Raw genomic sequence first — 24007 nt, forward strand, 5'->3', positions numbered from 1 at the left:
TAAGCTAAACCAGCACATATATTTTAAGGGTATTTAGACTTCAGAATTTGGGTCTAAGGATATGTTGCTTTGGAAAAGAGGTTCTTCTTTTATTTCCACAGACAATGGGAACCTGTGGAATCCTTCCAGACTAATGTAGTTTGATGAACCCTGAATGGCCCCCAAATATTACTTTGCTCAACAAAAAAACAGAATGCAGTTTGCAGAGAACTCCACCCAAATTCCCAAATATTGTTTATAAATGTTTGTTTACGTTTAAAGGGATATATGCTATAGATATGAATAATTTGCATTAGTATGAATCTTAGTTTATTGATACAAATATTAGATAAATTTTGTTATATGTGTATTTCTGCTCTTGATTAAGGTATTGTGTTTTTGCAGCTCATTTTAAAATGTAATGTATAATTAAGAAATACAGGTTAATAGATAATCATCTATAATAGTCAACCTTGTAGTCATGTTAGTTAGATTCTCTAGATGTACAGAGGTATATTTCAGATGGATATTCTTCAAACCTTTCAAAGACTAACAGAATATGGCATTTAAAATGTTTAACTTAGGACTTTTCATGACAATGAGACACATCTGCTCCTGGCAGCACCAATCTACTTCAAGAGGATGATGGGCACCAAAGAGGCTCCTTATGGAAACTGCTCTTGCCTGGACTGCTTGATGCTATGCTGTATAACTGGGAATGCAGAACCCACAGAAAAAATGACTGCTGAAGTTGTCTAAAAGAGGTGAGACAGTCATTTGGGGTTCCTGCTTCATGAAAGAGACTGCCAGACATTATGCAGGGACACAAAAGAAAGTTACTGACAAAACTGCCTTATAGGCAGAACTGCCCAGTGGACTATCCCAGCGATCTTGCACTAAAATGGACACTGCTGAGTGGGCCACTAGATGGTACTCTTGCCCCAGCTTTTCCTAGTTTTAGTCTAAATTAAAGACCAGAACTATTGTAGTTCTGAATTGCTTGCCAACTATTTATCGGGGACATATCTTCAGTCTTATATGTTTTTTTGCTTGCTTGCTTGTGTTGATTGCAATCTCATGTAACTCAGGCTGGCATTGGACTTCTATGTCATGAAGCTGATCTAGAATTCTAGAACTTCCTGTCTCCACATCGCCAAGTGTCATGATTAGAGCTGGACTCACCATCTGGACATCTGGCTTTTGTGTTTGACTTTTTCAGGTGCTGAGACTCGAACCCAAGGTCTTGAGTATGCTAGGCAATGATCTCCATTGAGCTGCAGGCTCAGCCCAATAACCTCTGACTATTACCCGAGACAGTAAAAATACATTTTCTAAGGAAAATGCCATTTCACCTGTTCAAATGATTGTTAATATGAAGAAATGCAGTATTCAGGGGGGCCCTTTGTGACTCTTTAACTAAAGTTTATATGCATAAAAAGGACGCAAGATAGAACCATTAAAACCCTTCTAGATTAAAAGCCCCAGCTTGGTCTTCCCCACATCAAATGCTCTGAGTCCTGGGGAGATGGCTTGGACTTTAGAGCATTTATTTCTCTCTCAGATAATGTAGGTTCAACTCTCAGCATCCACATGGTGCCTCACAACTCCATTTCCAGGGATTCAAAAACACATTTTGATCTCTGAGGGCACCAGACGTACATGTCATACATGTACATACATGCAGTCAAAACATTCATACGCACATGCTTTGTATTCCTTGTTAATTTTTATGTATGAACATGGTACTTTGTATGAAAATATACCTTAAGACAGGAACAATAAAGTATTATATGTCGGTTACTCTCAACTACTAATGTGTGTGTTTGTGTAGAGGAAAGGAGAGGGAGGGAAAGAGAATATGATACAATGAATCAGAGGTGGTTTCTCTCACCACAGGAATTTATTTCTCTTGGTCAACAACTAACCAGCGTGAGGTTAGTCTTCCTCATGGTCATTCATTCAGAAATTTGAGTGGAGACTTGGACTGTGGCTGGGTGGTAGAGCACCTGTCTAAGATGAACCAGGTCTGGATTCAGTGTTCTGCTTCTTCAGGGACTTGAAAAGAAACACAGTTTTAAAACTAAACATCAAATTCGGAGGCTGCTATGGTCTGAATCCAAGTGAAGCTCAGAGAAGCCCAGAGTTGCTGCTCCAAAGGGGAAGTCACCTTTGCTGCTTCTCATGTAAGCAACCTGTAGTATCTGACATATGGAAAGTTAAAGGACCATTGCTGTGCACTGTGTGGGGCTCAACATGTGTGTTTCTAATAAGTCCCCTGTACTATCATGCTCTAGGCTCAGGAGCCGCGTGTGGAGAACCACTGTTGTTACCCATTGCAGTCAGGGGGTCCTTCATGGGAACATCCAGAGGGCCATGGCTTCCCCATTGTCTATTTCAGTGGAATCTTAAGATCAGGGGTGGAAAGAGATTGTACCTTTCCCAGAGCTCCTAAAGACCTCCCTGGAGTTTGAAGAAAATTTCCTCAGGGGAAAATCATTGTCCTCCTGAACCACTAGAACTCACACCTGGCATCACACCTTCAGGTCCCCTGGGGTGGAAGAAACTGAAAACAAGGTGTTGGTTTTTCTTATGTGTCTCAGACATTGCCTCCCATCGTGTTTTCTATTCAGGGACCCACAGATTCCCAAGTTGACTCTCCTATGAAGAAGGAGCTGGTCTCCCTGGAACACCTGACTCAGAGATTTAATGACCAGAGTGCCCCCTCCTGCCTGTGCATACCAATTCTGTGTGCACCCTTGACTGTACACTTGCCACGCTCTTTTGTTTCATTTGACGACAAACTTTATGGCGGGTGCTACGATGATCTCCATTTTCCAGCCTCAAGAGAGGCTGTCAGTTGCCCCGGTAAAAAGTCGAGATTACAAATACAATTCTCTCACTCCTGGGAGCATCTCATAAAGGGCCCTGCGCTTCTCCACATGCTCTGGCCTTTCTGTTCCTTCAGGATCTGAGAAGAGTGCATTGTTCTGTGTAGCTCAAGCAGTGACACTAGACTGGGGGAATGGAAGCAGTCAGACTTGGACTGAGAGTGCTGAGTGCCAAGAAGTGCAGTTTGATCTTCTATGGCATCATTCTAGGCAGGTTTTAGGGACTAGGGGGCATGACTATCATGAGATAATGTGGAAAGATCAGAGACCAAGAGAAAAGATTTATGGTCCAGCACCAAGAATAGGTAACGATCTTCCTCCTCCTTTTTCTCCTCCTCCTCTTTCTTCACTTCCTCCTCTTCTTGGCTGTGATGCATGCTAAATCATATTTCATATTCATGGCCTCAGGCCAGTTTCACAGTTGCCCAAGCATAGTTATAAAATAATCACCTTGATTAATACTTGGTATCCCCCAAGTTTGGTATACATTACCTACCGCAAGCTTACAAAACCTGGGGAAGTAGGAGTTACAATCTCCCATTTCATGTAGATAAACTAAGGTCAAGAGTGCTGTTAATAGTGAGACCCAGGATAGCCAGAACTACATAGAGAAATCCTGTCTCAAGAAACAAAACAAAATGTAGTTAATCCCCTTCTTTAAAGATCACAAAAGACACAAGCAGAGCAGATATTCAGACTCAAGTCTCCCTTACTGCAAAGACAGGGATCTTCCCACCACCTTCACCACACAACTGACTCTAAATCTGGTTTGGGCTACTCTGATTCCTCTCTGAAAACTCAGTCCTGGGAGAGGAGATGGATCCGGGAGGAGTTGGAGGAGGCAATAAATATGGTGGAAACTCATCTCATGGAACTGTCAAACGTCTCACTGAAAGAGTTCGAGGCCAGCCAGGTCTACAAGAGCTAGTTCCAGGACAGGCTCCAAAGCTACAGAAAAACCCTGTCTCGAAAACCCACAGAGAAAGAGAGAGAAAGAAAGAGAGGAGAGAGAGAGAGAGAGAGAGGAGAGAGAGAGGAGAGAGAGAGAGAGAGAGAGAGAGAGAGAGAGAGGAGAGAGAGAGAGAGAATCTACTCAAGCACCCAGGATGATGCAAGTTGATAAGGATCTGGATCTGGGTCAGAGCGCGACTTACAAAGACAAATGATAAACTCACAAGTTCACTGCCTGAAAAGGAGCTTTAGATCAATCAAGACATGCTTAGGGGCTGGAGAGATGGCTCAGAGGTTAAGAGCATCGCCTGCACTTCCAAAGGTCCTGAGTTCAATTCCCAGCAACCACATGGTGGCTCACATCCATCTGTAAAGGGGTCTGGTGCCCTCTTCTGGCCTGGAGGCATACACACAGACAGAATATTGTATACAAAATAAATGAAATAAATATTTTTTTTAAAAAAGACATGCTTAGCTTTGCTAAGGGACCCTGTGAACGCACTAACTGTGGGTGCAATTCTAGGACATGCCTGCTAGTCATCCTGAACATCCCAAGCTTTGTTAAATGAGTAAAGTCAGACCCTTAGAACACATATATACATACATATATATATATGCACACACATATTTACTTTATGAGTATTAAACATGGATTAAGGGAGGCAACTGTAAGAAAATACCTCCAATTTTTAACAATTTTCTTTTGGCTTTTCTAGACAGGGAATCTCTGTAGCTTTGGAGCCTGTCCTGGAACTAGTTTCAAGCAAGCCTTGTCTACAATTTTTAACATTTTAAGATCAGTTTCATAGTACATGTGCTGCATGTAAAAATGGTCAGTACCAATTCTCCTGAAGTTTACATCTTGTTATTAATTGGAGTACTTTTCTTTTTTATTTCTCTACTCCACAATGAAAACTATGTAAATTATCTGTGCTTTCTTCCTCACTTTGACTGCCCAAGTGTATTGTAAGTTTTCAATAGTCCTTGTGTATTGTAAGTTTTCTGTACAATTCTCTTCCTCTCTTATCTTTTCCTAGTTCTGATGCTATGTCCTTATTATAGTTCTAGTGGGCTATATTTTATTAGAACTGTGCTTTTTAATATGCTTACATGTGCCCCATCTATGTCCCTTTTAGACATGGGAGGGGTACAAAACACAGTGTTGTTAAAGAAGTCTGAGTGTTGAAATCAGTATTAGTCATCATTGTCAGGAGCTTGGCAATTACCTAATTTTATCCGCTCCTGTGCTGAGGACTGCACAGTCTAGTTCTTTCTTTTGAACAGCTGGGAAATGAGTCCGGCTCAGAGCAGCATGCACAGAGGTTTGTGCTTCCCTTTCCCAGGAACTGCCACGTAGGCAACCAAGTGCTGCGGAGTGCCTTCTTGCCCCTGTTTACAACTGAGTGGAACACAGCTTTGCCTTTCTAGCCTGCCTCTCCTTGGGCAGGATCAGGGTCCCTTCCCTGCACTAACTGACAAGACCCTGGGAGAGCTAGGTCACCTCTGGCAGTAAATTTATAGATCTTTTATGAACCTACTCTACTCCTGTGTCAGAAATTGGGTGTCTCAGTCTGGGGAGACGGCTTAGCAGGTTAAAGAGCTTGCTGTAAAAGCCCAATGCTACTGGCCATTTCCTGGGACCACGCAAGACTTCCAGTGGAAGGAGTGGGAAACCAACTTAGCCACATAACCTTTGACCTACAGTCTGTCCTGCCTGTGCGATATGTTAGGATAAGAGTGGACTAGAGATTGAAGGAGTGGATAGCCAATGCCTGGTCTAGCCTAAAATCCATGCCTCGAGAGTGAGCCCACCCCTGACACTGCCCGGAGCACCAGAACACAGAGGCTGGATGACCCGGAGAACTAGAATAGACCCTATCAAGACAAGAGGGAAAAATGTCAACGTAATGATTCCTAATGATATTCTGCTGTGCTTATAGATTGGTGCCAGGCCCAGTCATCATCAGAGAGCTTTCAACTAGCAACTGATTGCAACAGATGCAGGAACCCACAGCCAAACATTAGGCGGAGCTTGCTGTATCCTGCAGAAGAGGGAGAGAAGATTGTAGAGGACAAAGGGGTCAAGGACACCGCAAGAAAAGCCACAGAATCAACTAACCTGGGTTCATAGGGGCTCACAGAGACTGAACTGACAACCAGGGAGCCCTCGGCATACATGGAACAGTTGTGTAGCTTGGTTTTCTTGTGGGACTCCTAACAGTGAGAGCAGGGACTGTCTCTGAGTTTTTTTACTGTCTTTTTGGGACCCTACTCCTCATACTGAGTCACCTTGCCTAGCCTTAATACATCGGGAGGTGCTTAGTTTTGCGGTAACTTGATATGCCACGTTTTGTTGATATCCAGAGAGACTGGCCTTTTCCTGAGCAAAGGAGTGAATTGGAGGGTGGGAACAGAGGGGGGGGGGGGGGGGGGAGGGAGGGAAAACTTTGGCCAGGATGTAAAATAAACTGAAGAAGAAGAGGAGGAGACAGAAGGAAGGGAGGACGGAAGGGAGGAAAGAAGGAAAGGAGGGAGGGAGGGAAGGAGGGAGGGAAAGAGGGAGGGAGGGAACACTTTTCCATGTTACCCCTCCTCAAAAAATAATCCGATGGTGAGAGCTCAACGCCCTGACCCAGGTAGAAGGGGAAAACCAACTCTGAAAGTCATCATCTGATTGTCACATGTATACTTGACACATGTGCACCTATAACACACACAAACACACATACACATAAACCCACAACACAAACACACACACAACACACATACACATAAACCCACAACATACACACAGCACACAGACACACATACACATAAACTCACACACACAACATACATACACATAAACCCACAATACACACAGCACACACAAATACACACACAGCACACACAAACACACACATAATAAAAATAATAAATAAAAAGTTTAAAAAGAAAATGGATAGTCATATTTTTTCCTAACTTTATCATTTAAAAAGTCAAATAAATAAAAACAACACTCCAAAATTAAGCAGTCAATACAACTCAACAGACATCTATACAGTCAGAATGGGCATTAGGAATGGAAGCCATGAAGCTTCCCATTATATTTTACACTTTCAATATGTTTAATGCATTTAACAGCCACCAAAACAAAACAAAAAAATCAGTGACAAAATTAGGATGTCCTATCGTCTTTCATAGCTCATGCCAATTTATCCAGAAATAAAATGGCAAAGCTATGGCCACTTAATTTTTGACAAAGGAGGCAAAAACATACTTTGGGGGAAAATGTATGTAACAAATGGGGTGGATAAAACTGGATTCCTTCCTACAGAAGAATGAAATTAGATTTATACCTTTCACCTTGTACAAAAATCCAATTCAAAAGAGATCAAAGACTTAATTTAAAACTGAAATTTTAACAGAAAACACAGGGGTTACTGTAAAGACTTTTCTTGGCAAACTATTTCTGCACAAATGACCCCTTATGACTCTGTGGTTCTGAATCTTGCTCTTTAAAGTACACTTTTATTATTTATTAACTATATGTATATATGTGTTGTGGGGCAAATGGTTATGTGCACGTGTGTGCGTTTTGCCTGTGGAGGCCAGAGGTGTGGGAACTAGAGCTAAAAGTGGCTGTGAGCCTCCTGAAGTGGGTGTTAGGAATGGAACTCAGGTCCTGTGGGAGAGGAATTCACGTTCTCATTGCTGAGACATCTCTCCAGCCTCCTGCAAAACTTCAAAATTAGATCACCAACAGCCCTGAAAGTAATCCCAAATCTCAACAGATGGGATTATGTGAAAATAAGAGGTTTCTGTACAACGAAGGAAGCCATCAGCAGCGTTAACAGACAGCCCATGGAGTAGGAGGATATCTTTGCCAGCCCCACTTCAGACAAGGGGCCAGTATCCAGAATTTGCAAAGAAATGCGGAAATTAAACAGCAAGAAAATAAAATGTTTTTAAATTTTCAGACGCAAAGCTCTTTGCTAACCTGAGGAGAATGGTGGAGTTCACAGTTTCTCTGGTTGCCAGGGAGGGGGGCAGGGAGGTCTCTTCTGTCCCCGTCCTGATGGCCATCCTGTGTAGAGCCTCCGGTGTTCTGCCGTTCTCTAGTGGCTGAATTGACAGGTCCTATACACCTCTCAGCACCTCTGACACCTCTACATGAGCCCCTCTTAGTATACTGCTTGCTGAGAAGTTCTCTGGAAAGACTGGCTATTTCTTGGCAAATTGGACCCCGTGGGGGCTTTTATCAAATTCATAATTAGGGCTGGGGAGACATGAGGGTAACTCTTCTGAGTTTTGGCTTTTTTGTAGAAATAGCATCCAATGTCAAGAGTGTCCCTTTTCTTATGCCTTCCCTACAGACTCTGATAACACTTTCACAGTTCCTTTACTAATCAGACACCATCATGTCAGAGTGGGGAAAAAAGCTTCCCGCAGTCTCCCCAGTGACTCTGATCTTGGGAGGTTTACTTCGGGCAGTACCCTGATTTCTCCATTTCTGTCTACCATTGCTGCCCCCAGTGCCGAACTACAGTGTTTCTTCTCTTGTTAATCTGGTACAGACTGGCAGTTACTTCCAAATGTCTTTCATGCTGTTCTTCATAATAATATAATTTTATGTGGATTTCATTTCTGTCCAACCAAATACTGCATTACAAGGCTTTCATTGTATCAAGTGTAATAAACATTCAGTTAAGTTCTAGGCAGCAGGATGGGAGTGGAGGGATAGACTCCCACTTTCAACTTCTATTTCATGTCATAGACATTAAGGGCATCCTTACTTCTTGTGAGCTGGGGTGCATTGAAAAGGTCTTGTATATCCATAGCCAACAGCTTTAGTGGTTAATTGTTGAAGGAGGCCACTTGTTTGTTTCCCAGCCACCCGGCAGCTCAGACCCAAAATAATCACACAGAAACTATATTATTTAAAATGCTGCTTGCCCAATTAGCTCTATCTTTTTATTGGCTAATTCTTACATATTAATTTAATCCATTTCTATTAATCTGTGTATTGCCATGTGGCTTACCAGCTAAAGTTCTGGCATCTGTCTCCAGTGGGGCTACATGACTTCTCTCCCACTCCGCCCTTCTTTCTCCCAACATTCAGTTTAGCTTTCCCCACCTAGCTCTCTTCTACCCTATCAAGCCAAACCAGTTACTTTATTAACAAATGGTGTTCACAGCATATAGAAGGGAATCCCACAGCACCTCCCCTTTTCTGTTTAAATAAAAAGGAAGGCTTTAACTTTAACAAGACAGTTATCAAGCAAGAATTATAGTTACAATATTTAAATCTACTTTATCTTTTATCATAACTAAGGAAAACTATAACTATCAATTCTTCAATTTCATCAAAGACTCCAGAAGGATGTAATATTACCTAAGTAAACAGGAAGTACATTGTAAGCAACTTCCAAAACTCTAGAATTGACAGAGACATCTTGCTGCCTGGACAGCCACCCAAAGTTCTTCTGTATTGTTGGAGCATCCATCTTCAGCCTACTGGCCCATAGTATCTAGTAGACTTTTCCATAAAGCAAGAAATTTCAAAGACAGTTCTGCCTATATTGACACTTTGTCAGTTACTTTCTTCTGTGTCCTGCAGACTCTTTCATGATGCAGGAACCCCGAAGGACCATCTCACCTTTAAGCGAGTTCAGCAGTCATTTCTTTGTGGATCCTTCATGTCCAGTTCATAAAGCAGTCCAAGCAATATCAGTTTCTTGCCCAATGGCTAACCAATGCCATAAGGAGCCTCTTCAACCCATCTTCCTCTTGAAGAAGATTGGTACTGCCAGGAGCAGATGTGTCTCACTGTCATGAAAAGTCCTAAATTCTTAAAACACTTTAAATGTCATATTTTATAGTCTTTGAAAGATTTGAAGAATCCCTATCCATCTGAAATACATCTCTGTACATGTAAAAAATCTAACTAACATGACTACAAGCTTGACTATTATAGATGACTCTTTATTTACCTATATTTCTTAATTGTACTTACATTTTAAAATGAGCTGCACAATCATAATACCTTAATCAAGAGCAGAAATATATATACACAGTATAACAAAATTTACCTAAAATTTTTATCAATAAACCAAGATCCATACCCATAGCAAATCTCTATAGCATGTCCCCCCTTTAAAGAAACATTTTATAAACAATATTTGGGATATAAGCATAGTTATTGTTAAGTACTCCATTTTCTCTCAGTGTCTGTGCTAATGGGGTTATATTTAGGAAGTGGTCTCCTGTACTAATGAGAGAAACAATTAATAAATGGGACCTCCTGAAACTGAAAAGCTTCTGTAAAGCAAAGGACACAGTCAACAAGACAAAACGACAGCCTATAGAATGGGAAAAGATTTTCATTAACCCCACATCAGACAGAGGTCTGATCTCCAAAATATACAAAGAACTCAAGAAATTGGTCACCAAAAGAACACATAATACAATAAAAAAAATGGAGTACAGACCTAAACAGAGAACTCTCAACAGAGGAATCTAAAATGGCTGAAAGGAAATGTTCAACATTCTTAGTCATCAGAGAAATGCAAATCAAAACAACTCTGAGACTCCATCTTATACCTGTAAAAATGGCCAAGATCAAAAACACTGATGACAACTTATGCTGGAGAGGCTGTGGGGAAAAGAGATCACTTCTGCATTGCTGGTGGGAATGCAAGCTGGTACAACCCCTTTGGTTGTCAGTGTGGCAATTTCTCAGAAAATTAGGAAACAACCTTCCTCAAGACCCAGTAATACCACTTTTGGGTATATATCCAAAGGATGCTCAATCGTGCCACAAGGACATGTGCTCAACTATGTTCATGGCAGCTTTGTTTGTCAGAGCCAGAACCTAGAAACAACATAAATGCCAAAGAATGGATAAGGAAAATGTGGTACATTTACACAATGAAGTACTACACAGCAGAAAAAAATAACAACATCTTGAATTTTGCAGGAAAATGAATGGAGCTAGAAAACATTATTTTGAGTGAGGTAACCCAGACACAAAAAGACAATTATCACATGTACTCACTCATAGGTGGTTTTTAAACATAAAGCAAAAAAAGCCAGCCTACAAACCACAATCCCAGAGAACTTAGACAACAACGAGGACACTAAGAGAGACTTACATAGATCTAATCTACATGGGAAGTAGAAAGTAGAAAAAGACAAGATCTCCTGAGTAAATTGGGAGCATGGGGACCTTGGGGGAGGGCTGAAGGGGGAGGGGAGAGGCACAGAGGGGAGCAGAGAAAAATGTAGGGTTCAATAAAAGTATATATATATATATATATATATATATATATCCCTTCTTATGAACTTAAGTGACGCAATTGCTGGGGAAATACAGCACTTTCTGCTTGCCTCACCAGTATAACAATGGTATAGCTGTTCACTGCCTCTGAAAGCCATGCTCACAGCCCCATTTTAGGCACACAGCCAGTCTATGTTACGATTAAGCAAGTTGTAACACTCTGTTCACAAACCCCAGTTAAATGCTCGGTCTCCTGAAAAAACCAGAGGCCGTACTGGCAGCAAGGCCCAGAAAGCTGGCATTTCAAAACCACTCAGCTTTTTGTCTGCTACCGTTGAATCAGGAAAACCTCTCTTAAAGTAGCCATGTCATTAAGCCGTGTTTAACTCTGTTTTCTTTTTCAGAGCCCACTCTGTGAGAATAAGCAAGCAAGCAGGTGGCAGTGACTTTGCGCCTCCCTGACAATGCTCCCTCAGGCTTCAATGGATATTGGCCTCGGAGACCTGCAGGATTCCCAGGTCTTCCCCACATCTTTGTGCCCTCATCTTGTCATGGTTCTGGATCAGTCTTCCACCCATCACAACAGATGTCACTGTTGATGACAAGTCAGAGTCCCTTTTTCCTTAAAGGCAGATGTGCCTGGTATATTTCACAGTCCTTAGCAGCCATCCTAGGGGCTAGTACATAATAAAACTTCATAAATGTTTGGGCAAATGAGTGTGAATGGCCAGGATCTCATTCTTGTCTCATCCGCTTTCCCCTCTAGACTATGAGGTAATCTCATCTGACAAGCTGGGGAGTATCTTGGTGGCACAGCATATGCTAAGCAATCATAAGGCCCTGGGTTTAAACCCTAGCATTTAAAAAAATGATAAATGCAATGTATGGAACCATAAATAACATCTGTACTTATAGCTACTATAGTCTCTAAAAATAAAAACCAATTTTATTTTTTACTAAAAAGTCCAACATTGTGCTAGGCTTTGCATGCCCCCAGGTCTTCAGCTTAGTAGAAGATTGCTCAATTCTTATATCAGCTTCTGTAGTCAGTGTGTCACAATCTGCTACTTTGGCTGAGGTGGAAGAAAATATGACTTTACACAATTATGTCATTGGCTAAGAGAAGCCCTTACAATCTCCTTGAAAAGGTCATAGAAAGCCCCAGGCTCCTCTAAGCAAACCTTTAAGAATCATTGCCCTATTCCTTATTTCTGGGGCCAGAACCTCCACCCAGGCCTGAGACATCACCCGAGCGTGACAGCTGCTGGCACCACCCAGAATACAGAGTTTGTTGTTGTAACTCCTTACCTGTAAACCTCATTTCATATCCAAAGATCTTTCTACAGACTGGCTTCCAACAGCCTGCCATTCACACTGATGACTCCATCTTACCCATTGCTAGAATTCAGCTGAGACCGAGGCTAAGGTCAAGATGCCTGCAGCAGGCTACCTTTTCCCCACTAGCATTCCAGCTACCAGTAAGCTCCTGACCAAGAGCCTGCTGCCATGACTCCCTAGGTGCCCAGATCTCTCTCCTGGAGTAAGGTTGCCAGACATGATAGCAAAGGGTGCCTGTCTCCATTAGGGTTTCTGTTTGCTGTGTTAAAATGCAGCGACCAAAAGCACCTTAGGGAGGAAAGGGTTCACTTTGTTCTACAGCTTGCAGTCCATCATCCAGGGAAATCAGAGCAGGAGCTCAGGCAGAAGTAGACTGAGCAGCATATGTAAAGGCTGCGGAAGGATACTGCTTACTGGTTTGCTTCTCCAGGCTTGCTTTTCCTGCTTTCTTAAAACACTCAGGATCACCACCCAGCGGCGGCATCCCCCTCTATCAATCATTAATTCAAAACATGCACCACTGTCTTTCTCATGGGCCAGTCTAATCGGGGCATTTTCTCAGTTGAGCTTCTTGCTTCCCAAATAACTCTTGATTGTGCCAAACTGACACAAATTAGTCAGCACACCACCCTACCCGCCCTCCCTGACATATGCCCCTTTTTACCCCTTTCCTGTTGCCTGCTGGGGAATCAGACAACCCTGTTTGCAGGACTCCTCTGAGATCTAGAAGAGGTTATCCCTACTCTGCCTCATGGGCCTGAATTCATCAGAGTCCCTGCCGTGATGTTTATTTATGGCACTGAGGCTGAGCTCTCTTCAGAGCCTCCACCATGCACCTGTCTGTCTGGCCATAGCGTTAATAAACCTTTTAATGAATCTCTTTGGTTTTTTATTTTTTGAGAATTTATTTACTTCTATTTCATGTGTTTTGTCTGCATGTATGTCTAAGCACCACACGCACTCAGTATGCGCAGGGGCCGGGAGAGGACATCGGATACTCTGGAGCTAGAGTTACAGGCCGTTGTGAGCTGCATAATGTGGGAGCTGGGAGTTGAACCTCGGTCCTCTGGAAGAGCAGCCAGTGCTCTTGACCACTGAGCCATCTCTCCAGCCCTAATAAACCTTTTGACTCCAAAACTTAATCTGCCTCAGTGCCCCTCTTGAGTCCTAAACACCGGACCTTTCACTCATGAGCCGAGTTCCCTGAGAGTTCATTGTTCAGCAGGGTAGAGGCAGAGCAAACGCTCAGACGAGTGCCTTCTGATACTAACAACCTCTTTTCTTCCTGGCCTCTTAGACCAGTGGGGCCAGAGCCTGATCTCACCTACAGCAAGCGAGACTATGGAGATTTCAGCACCTGCCTGACTTGCACCTTCATATAGAACAGCAGCTGATACTCGTTGAGAGCCTGAGACAGACACTAAGCATCCTCTTTGTTTTCTACCAACCCCAGATAGGCCGGAATCAGCCTCCTATGAGTAAGTCATCAAGGCTCAAAGAGATTTAAGCATCCTAAGCTATCTGGCTAATAACTGGTAGCACCATTACTTGAATCAGGTGGCCTTATTCCAGGTCATCATAATAGACACACAAGGGCTCCCCTACAGATCCTAGTTGGATCTCCCACAAATATTCTATTTCTTCATTGTCAGTTCTAGAAATATGTTAAGAAAGACAGTTTTTCCTAATATCCTGAGGATACAAGATTATACTTGAACCATGATTCCTACTTAAAGAAAGCAGAGTGATGGATCAGCGGGATGGCTCAGCAGCTAGAGGATATTGCTGCCAAGCCTGCCAGCCTGAGTTTGGTCCCTAGAACCCACTTGGTGGAAGGAGAGAAATGAACTGACTCTGGCGGGTTGCCCTCTTATCTCCACGGGTGCCCCCAAGAAAGTAGATGGATGGATGGAGATAGTAGATGATAGATAGATAGATAGATAGATAGATAGATAGATACATAGATACATAGTAGATAGATACATAGATATAAAGAGAAATACAGATAGATAGATAGATAGATAGACAGACAGACAGACAGACAGATAGATAGATAGACAGACAGACAGACAGATAGATAGATAGATGGTGGATAGATAGATAGATAGTAGATAGATAGTAGATAGATACATAGATATAAAGAGAAATACAGATAGATAGATGATAGATAGATAGATAGATAGATAGATAGATAGATAGATAGATAGATAGATAGATGTAGATGTTTTTTAAAAGGCAGAGTGAGGCAAGGCAAACTTCTCTACAGCCAGCAGTGACAAGGGGCAGTCAGCCCATATTCATTTATGGGAAAACAAGAGTCATGAAAGGCTGAGGTCTTTATACTCCTCCCCAACTCCATGGTGAGCAGATCCAGCCTAGGTCATGGCTCAGAGACTCATGTATATAGGGACAGTCCCAGGTGTACCTTTGAGATAACAAAAATGTTTTCTAAAACAAACAGTCATTGTTTCTACACAAAGACCTTCAGTGTTTCCTCCATCAACAAAAGGTCACAGCCATCCTTCCCAGAAGACAAAGGGCTCCAGCTCTTTCATAAATATCATGATAGGAGGTGGGGAGGCAGAGGGCGGGCAGGGCCATCATTCACTTCCCTGTATGTCTCTGCTGGATAATGCTTATGACAGGATGAGCATTGAGCCTTTCTGAATGGTCAATCAATTCCTGCACTATTCACAACGACATTTTCCTAATCTTTTGGCATGGAAATAATGATATCTATCCCTTACAGAATTGCTGTCTTGGTCAAGTGAGGTCATAGGTGTAAATGCTCTTTGGGAGCTTCCAGGGCTACATAATGACATTGAGGAGATTGGTGGCTCCTGTGTCGCCTGACTAAAGAAGATAGCTCTGTGTTAGCCAAATGAGTCACCAGATAGCCATCAAGTTGCTGGAGGAAAAGATAAGGGAGAGGGCCTTAGGTCAGCATGGCTGCCTGCAGCAGTTAGCTCACTAGGGCTCAACTCAGGCCCAACTGCTATGCAGGTCATGTACAACTTCATAGGCTATTCTTCCCACTGCCAGGATTCTAGTTTCTGAAATGAAGGCCCTAGTACGTGGTTCTCGCCATGGGTCTAACAATTCTTCATTCCTAAAATCGTCCTCTCCTCACAGCAAAGTCTGTCTTTTGCAATTTGTACAAAAAAGGCACGACTCACAAAGACGGCATAAGGAGACTGTCTATCCCCACTACAAATCAAAGACAAGAAAATTAAGGCCGATTGTTGCATCATTTTATCCCTACTTAATACTAAAAATTATGAATGAGAATATCTAATTTTGATGGAATCTTATACTGGTGTGATCTTATAGCCATAATGTTGTAATAAATATGTATTATATTTAACAGAGGCCAACAGCAATACACAGCACCAAGAAGATATCCCCATCTTTGGGCTTAATCTCCTCAGAAATGCCCAAGGAACAAACTTAACAAAAGCAAGAGAAGATAACAGGTATGGACATATTTACCCATAATCAATACTCCAGTAATAAGAGGAAATTGAAATTAACTGGGATGTAAATTTGTGATCATAAAATTAAAACATATCAACTACTCAGAAAGAGAGTATTGCTGCTGAAGATATATATGAAAAGTGTAATATATATGTACATATATATATGTACACACACACATATATATGTAAAGTGTATATATGTGTGGATAATGTTGGTAGTACAAAAAAATCCTTTGAAATGCCTTTGGACAGGGTGGAGGTGAATTCTAAACAAGAATGTCTCTTGGTGACATCACCTTGTATTTTCAGTAATAGCAATAAAAAAAAGGAACGTAGATAGCAGCAGCCTCTTAAGATTTTACTTCTGCTTGGGTAGGGAAGGGAGCTGATTCCAACCAGATGACGATGGGAAAATACTTGTTCACGAGAAACAACACTTCCTAATCAATGAGGTAGGAGGTAGGCCATGCCGATAAAGTAACATCTGCATCAAGTTCCCACTGTACTCATCCCAAATCGAAAGACCACCAGCTGCTGAATTGACTTCCCTCCTTCCGCCTCTCACTTCCTGTCTCCAGAGAAGCTCTTTGATACACTGAAACCTTTTCTTGTTTGTGAAAGGGGAGTAAAAATTGAACTAGTTTTACAGAACACTTGGAAGCAGTTGCTCCAGAAACTGATCAGTAAAACCCAGTTGTTTCTGTTCTCACCAGCAGTGGCGGTAAACTGAGGCCCTCTGGAGCAATTGCTAACTTAAACGACTGGAGTCTCCAGGATGATCCTCAACTGATGCTGTCCCTGGTGGAACCAAATACAATATTTAAAGGCATTTCCATATGTATTATGTCTTTACTTTTATCCTATGTGAAGTGTTTTGCTAACAAGAATGTAAATAAGCATATGCATGCGATTCCTGTGGAGGGAGTCAGATTCCCTGGACTAGAGTTACAGACAGACATGTAACTATGAGCCACCATGTGGATGCTGGGAATCAAATCCGGTCCTCTTCAAGAGCTGCCAGGTTCTTAACTGCTAAGCCATCTCTCCCACCCCCTTCTTCATTTTTAAATTGACAGACAACACTTGCATGACCATGTGGAGCAATGCGATGTTTCCTTACCATTCCATGCTGTGTATGCTGACCCAATCAGATGAATCAAAACAGTCATTACCTCCAATACTCATCATTTTTTATTGTTAAAAAAACTGTTTAAACCTCTTCTTCTTCTTTTTTTGTTATTTAAAAGTTTCTAGTGCTTTCTAATGAACCGTAAAGGTGATTTTTGTTGGACTACTCACTATGAAGTCCAGGTTAGCCTCAAACTCAAGTGATCTGCCTACCCCGCCTCTCAAATGCTGGAATTAAAGGTGTGCACTAATGCTTTTGTCCTAATAAAGACTACTTTTAATATACTTTAAAAAGTAAGGACCAGGGGTATAGATCAGCATGGGGGATTCGCCTAGCATGGATGAGGTCTTGAGCTCAGGACTCAGTATTGTAACCAGCAATACAAAACTCTGAGCACAGTGCCCGGGTTTATCTTCCCAGTACTCAGGAGAGAAAGGCAGGATTGGGAGCTCAGAACTAACCTGGGCTACCTGTTTTCATAAGCAAACAACAGCAAACTAACTGAATAAACTGATAAAGGTAGATTTTTCATTTCATTTTTTAGCTTTTGTTTGTTTTAATACAAGGTCTCTTTATGTAGTTCTGGCTGTCCTGGAACTCCCTATATAGAATTCACAGATACCCTCTTGCCTCCCAGTATTAGGATTAAATGTGTATGCAACCACACCCAACCTGATTTTGTTGTGTTTTGTTCTTGTTGTTGTTTGGCTTATTAAGCAGTTTAGGTTCACTGTGAAATTGAACACAAGGCACAGAGTTTCCCAGACTCCTCTGACCCCCTGTAAACACAGCCATTCCTGCATGAAAATCCCAGGCAGAAAGACACAGCAGTTATACAATGCTCCTGACACTGCAGCTGGCACGGGCAGACCAGCTGGAGTCCTTTAGCGATCCTCTGTGTTTATCTCTCTCTACCTTCAACTCCAGGCAACCGTTGCCAGCTCGTAGTCTCTTCCAGAATGCCACGTAGTCGGAATCATGCATCATGTACCTTTTTCACACTGGCTTCTTTCTTTAAAGATTTTTGTTTTTATTTATTTTTAAAATAAGGCCAGGGGACCAGGGGAAAATGTTGTAATCCCACTAGAAAATACAGAGATTAAGTGATGCTCCTCCTCCTGCACGGTAGCTCCAGAAGTAATTTTGTTATAACGTATAAAACAGCAGGTTTGTAAAAAAAAGGAAGTTGAGATGAATTACCCTTCAGATAAATTTTACCAGAAGACTCAGCATCAGGGCCTGAGGTGGGAGAGCAAGGCTTCAGGTATATAGAAGCACTCCATGGGGAAAGAGAAATCCACCATAGCCATAGGCAGCCAAGGAAGTAGGGGTAGCACAGTGGGAGAGACAGGAGAGTCAGTCCCTTCGGTTTAGAAAAAGCTAGAAGATTTTCAGGAGGATGTATGTGTAAATTCCGTATCATGTGGCCTCTGTGGGGATAAGAGTCACAGTTCAGGGGTTGTCCTGTGTTTGGGTAAATAGAGAGTGTAGCAAATTGACAGCTGCACACAAGAGGGGGAGAACTCAGCTCTGTGAAAGCTGCCGTGTGGTAACATTCCCGCTTACAACAGAAGCAATGATGCCACAGGGTACAGCATCAGGCAGATGCCCCTTGGTACATTTCTTCCAGTAAAGGGTATTAAACTGATCAGGGCTGAGCTTAGGCAACACATGTTGAGCTCTCTGAAACTGTCACAACTTGTCTGGCTGAGCAAATGGCCCGTATGATGGCTACATAACCCTACCTGTCGGATCAGGGGAGACCGAGACTCACTGAGACTGAGCCACTAGTTCAAGGTCCCCCAGATGAGCCCAAACCTCCGAATTCAGAACCCAGACTTCAATCTCTACATAAGCCACCCTTGGTCACTATGTGGCCATGAATCCTTTCAGGAAAAAAAGAAATTCCTGAGCTTGGAGAGCAGGCTGCTTGAGAACAAATATGACCCACACAGTCATTCACACATAGCACTTGGGGGGGGCTGCCGCCCTAGAGACTACAGAGGGGCAGATAGTGCAAGAGCAGAAAGATCTAGAAAGGTGGTTAGCTCCTGGAACAGAAGACACATACATGGAGGCTCCACAAATGAAAGAAAGTAGAGCTATCCACAGAATTGGCTTCCCCTGGGACAATAAAATCCTCGTGGGTACCCCCAGGGTGGGACTGGTGGGGTAGCAAACAGAATCCTATGGGAGGAATCCTGATGAAGTGATATTGAATCCTCTGTATCTTAAACCTGCGCACTGTCTGCATCCTCCTCCAGCGTTCTCCGAGTCAGTGAGCTCCACTCTCTAGGATTCTCCAATAGACCATTGGCCTACATCAGAGCCATAAGCTCACAAGAAAGCAGGCAGGCACAGCTCAAGCTTCCAGCCCCCTACCAGGAGTCGGGAGGATTCACTGTGACTCCGGAGGACTGGCAAGCTGCTAACCCTGTTCAAAACCGGTGTGACTTGATGACATTATCTGCAGGGAAAGGCTTTATTTGCGGGCATTGGCAGATGTCACAGGTATAAGGAGGGGAGGAACCTCCTGCCCTAACAGATGGTGACAACAGAAAACACATCAACAAGCCAGAAACTCAAAGGGCTTGAATGGAACCCACGGCCATTGTCCCATCATCTCTGCCTCACAATGCACTGCTTGCTGTAGGAGGGAAATGCTCTGAGCAGCACGGGTAGACCACCAAAGGAATGCACTGTTGGTGGCGGGCACAGATGACCGTTCCCATCGCGCACCACCTGCATTATCTGTCCTTCCCGTTCACTCGCCAGTGATTTTTGCATTCTGAAAGGCACAATGCCAGCTGCAGGACAGATGCCAGCTAGTTAGAGAGGTGCTGCAGTCGGGGGTGGGGGGGAGAGCAAGCTGCAGCTTTGATCAACTCGCAGAACACTGCGGCAGGAGACTAACCACGCTTGCTGTGCAGCTCTTAACTGAATGCAGCACCGATTTCCTTGCTACAGGCCAAACAGTCTGTGTGCCCCAGATTTCTCATCTTGAATGCTCTGTGATGCCATCTTTCTCAGGCTACATTTATGATATTTCTGCTAGGATTCAGGCATCTGTCCTGGCCTACTCTGGGGTCCTGACGGGATACGTCCTCAGCTGCAGCCACTGAGAGTACCTCCTGTTCCCTTTTAAAAGGTGGGCCTTGCCTACTTCTCATCTTTCTTTCTCTCTTTCTCTTTTGTTCTCTCCCTTTCTCTCTCTCCTCTAGCACTCTTGTCCCCAGGACCAGTCTCTGCTCCTATCTCTGCTCGCTTTCTGCCCCTTCTTTGCCCCCCTCTCTGCCTCTTTCTCTGCCCTTTCTCTCTCTTCTTCCAATAAACCTCCCTTGTGAGCTCTGTTTCATGGCATGACTTCTCTTCCTGGTGTTTTTAAACAGATTACAACACTTTCTGCTTACTTCTCTGAACCTGGACACCAATCTCACCAGCAAGTGCCCAACAGAGACTGCCCCAGCTGCCTGTGTGGAGCAGGCTTTCCCACAGGGCACTGCCTCACCCCTGAACCCCAGCCCTCTTCTCAGGAACCCCTTAAGACCTGAATCGTTTTCTCCCTGCCCCTAAAGGTACATGGATCAGATGTTGTACGACAACGAATCACACAAAACCCACTAAACAGAAAGGGCTTAAGCGTCTCCCTGTCAACACACCAAGACTGTTGGTTCGGTATTAGACATTTGATCTTGAAATTTTGGTTTCCCAGTAATTTTTGAGAAATGCCCTTTCATTAACAACTTCTCTACCTTCTGGGTTACCTCCATTGAACTCGTAGTGTGAGAAGCCACCGGAGCTGTGTATTGGTGTATACACAAAATCCCCAGGATCTACACACCTCACATGGATGTTCAAGCATTGCCTGCATGCTTGTGTACAGATATGCCACACATGTGTGTCTCTCACAGGCAGATGCCCATTGGACAATGGCTACTCACACAGACAGATATCCACGAGGAACACGATGTACACCACAAGCTCCCTCAGGGTGGTCTTGACATAGAGTTCTCTGTTCTCAGCTGTATTCTCAGTCAGGGTTGTTCCCCAGAGTCCTAAGGGTGTGAAAAGATGCTCAGAGTCCCCAACAGCTCATCTTTCCAGCTATTCATTCCTCCCTGTCCCTAGACCTCACCCCATCTCCACCCTGTCCTTTCTTGCCCATCCTATGACCCCTGGGACCTGGCTACACACAACCCTGCCTGCCCTCCTACAAAGTCCGTGGGAGATGGGGTGAGGATACGGGATCAGAGTAAATCCATAAAAGGGGTGGGCATCTGCTCCAGGTGGGTCCCCCCACCTCTGTCCCCAGGCACCACACTCCTCCATACCCTCTGGGTCCCCAAGTGATGACTGTGTCAAGTGACCTTTCTGGGAAACCAGGAGCCTGGCCTCTGTGTCCTGGGCCAAGCAAATCTGACACAAACGAATTGCAAACACCAAGATTTCTTCTTCTTTGGGTCACTTTTGTCCCCCCATCAAACTTGATGTGGTCCCTTTTCTGACTCCAACACCCGAGGATACCCTGTCCTCATGCCCAGTACCTCTGATGCTGTGGCAGATGTGGAAGCAGCAGCTGGACGCCAGTGTTCTCTGTGCCTTCTCCTGGCATCTGTCTTCCGGCTTCTTGGGCTGAGGCTGGGGGAGTGCCCCACTGGAGACAGTACAGATCCTTGGGGTCCCATTTGGGGAAGGGGGGCTGCTGTAGGCAGGATTGTCCCAGGCTTTGCTCCCCAGTGTTTGCCGCTCCTGCCCTTTGAGACATTCCATAATATTCACAGGGAAGAAGGTGGTGGGAGACCTGGCACCACAGGTGCCCACTCTCACAGCAAACACGGGGACAAAAAGGCCCAGCCTGACTCTGACACCAGAGAGTCCAGGGAATGATGGCTGGAAGCAGCTGCTCTCATTCAGCCTCTGCCTTCTGTCTGGGTGGGGGAGCTGAGCTCACCTAGGGGAGGGAGCAGGAAGATGGTCATCAATCCTGTCAGATCTCCTCCCCCCCCCTCTCAGAGTCAGAGCATAAAAGGAAAGGAACTGTTAGGGAACTAGAATTGAGATTTAAAGAGGGGAGAGAAAGGGGAGTGAGGATGCTATACAGACAGAGTGGAGAGAGGGAGGGAGGGAGGGAGGGAGGGAGGGAGGGAGGGAGGGAGGGAGGGAGGGAGTCAGAGGGGGTTGTTGGGGTCGGATGGAGCCAGAAATGGGATGTCCAGACTTCCCACTGTTGGGATGAGCAAAGGGCAGGGTGGGAGCTAGGGAAAGGGAAGGCTGCAGAACTCTGTGGTGGGCCTGAACTGGCATTCACTAAAAACAAACAAACTCCTGAAAGGACTAACAGGGATTAGGGTGGAGACCAAGGCCAAGGATGGGCAGGGTGAGAGGTGTTCCCCCACACCAGGTCAGTCAAGGACATCTCCGGCCCCTCAGTGTGCCTCCAGGAGCTATATGCTTAGTGGCTGGAGAAGGTAGCTCCCCACTACACCATTATAGCCCAGTGGAAACCAGAGGCAAAGGGAAGCACTGTGCCAGATTTTAAAGGACAAAAGAGCTCTGCTGGTGATGGGGACAGGGACAGGACTGCAGAGTTCCAGGTTGGTTTTGCTTCTCTGAAGTTTGACTTCATGGCTTATTGGTGACACACACCCGTTGAGATGTACTTCTTGAGAATGTGGGGCTCGCTTTAGGTAAACAGGCTATGGGCTGGTAGAGAGGACATTTCACAGAGCCTAGGGCAAGGGTGAGGTGACTTGGAGCCTTTAGAAGAAGGTCTCTGTACCAGATGGTTGGTCACCTTTTCCTAGGATGTTACTCAGCATTAGGCTTAGAACAGTGAATGGAAGCATGGCATGAGGATGAGAGCTACCAAGCTTGGTCTGTGCTCCCTCTTTCTTGGCTTTCTGGGTAGAGACTTGGCATGGACCTCTGATCGCATGCTTGTGCCCGGCTCCAGCCTTTGCTTACTTGCCCAGATTTCCCGATAAGCAAGAGCTTTGGTCTAGAGCAGTGCTAGCCCTGTAGTATTTATTGGTAGTTAGCTACAGGCCCCATCAGGTTAGTCTCCAGTCCCTTGGCTGCAGGGGATTCTACTAACCATGGACTTTTGCCTACGGTTACTTTAGTCACACTGGCTTGAAGCCCACCTTCAAGTTTAGAAAGCAAAGAGGTCTGGAGATCTCCAGCCCTGAGTATTCCCAGGGAGATACCTTGACCTGGTGTAGGCACCACCTCATGGTTAAACTGTGTCTCCTAAATTCTAAGACAGAGAAGAAAACGTAGCTGTCATACCTCTGAACCTATCACATGAATTTCCTGCCCAAGACAACACTGGAAAGAGGTGTGATGTAGGTGGGTCTTCTATATATCTGTTGCTTTCATTACTTAATTAATAAAGAAAACTGCTTGGCCTGATAGGTCAGAACATAGGTAGGCAGGGAAGACAGAACAGAATGCTGGGAGGAAGAAGGCAGTGAGACAGTCGCCATGAAGCCAGCCACCAGGTCAGACATGCTGAATCTTTTCCGGTAAGCCACCACCTCGTGGTGCTACACAGATTATTAGAAATGGGTTAGCCAGTAAGATATGAGAGCTAGCCAGTAAGAGGCTAGAGCTAATGGGCTAGGCAGTGTTTAAATGAATACAGTTTCCGTGTAATCATTCTGGGGCTAAGCTAGCCGGGCGGGAGCTGGGCAGGACGAAAAGCAAGCCTGCTTGCCTCATCACTACGAATGGCACCCACGTGGATAACTGAATCCACAGAAAGCTTGAGAAAGCTTGGCAAAGAATAGAGTAAAGCATGGCTTCTTGGTGGCAGCAATTTCTCGGCTCTGCTCTGCTTGCTAGAGGCAAGCAAACACTCTCATCTAAGAGAGGCTTCCTGACTCAGCTTTAGCTGCAAAACCCTGCAGCTCTTTTAAGAGGTCCTGCCATGAAACACTTACATAATGTTGATGAAAAGCCGACCACATGCTTTTCGGTTTTCAGCTGT

At 44.1% G+C, this 24007-nt stretch overlaps 1 protein-coding gene across 1 annotated transcript in view; it reads right to left on the reverse strand.

Annotated features, from left to right (window-relative positions):
- Pkd2l1 (polycystin 2 like 1, transient receptor potential cation channel) overlaps positions 1 to 24007 on the reverse strand; it is a 49087-nt gene that overhangs the window by 14522 nt on the left and 10558 nt on the right. The window contains exons 4-5 of the mRNA XM_038335614.1: positions 21564 to 21970; positions 20961 to 21074 (exon numbers count right to left, since the gene is read on the reverse strand). Of these exons, the coding sequence (XP_038191542.1) occupies positions 20961 to 21074; positions 21564 to 21789 (340 nt within the window). The 5' untranslated portion in view covers positions 21790 to 21970. The remainder of the gene's footprint in view (positions 1 to 20960; positions 21075 to 21563; positions 21971 to 24007) is intronic.

The sequence above is a fragment of the Arvicola amphibius genome, chromosome 1 (genome assembly GCF_903992535.2).
Source record: "Arvicola amphibius chromosome 1, mArvAmp1.2, whole genome shotgun sequence".
NCBI lineage: Eukaryota > Metazoa > Chordata > Mammalia > Rodentia > Cricetidae > Arvicola > Arvicola amphibius.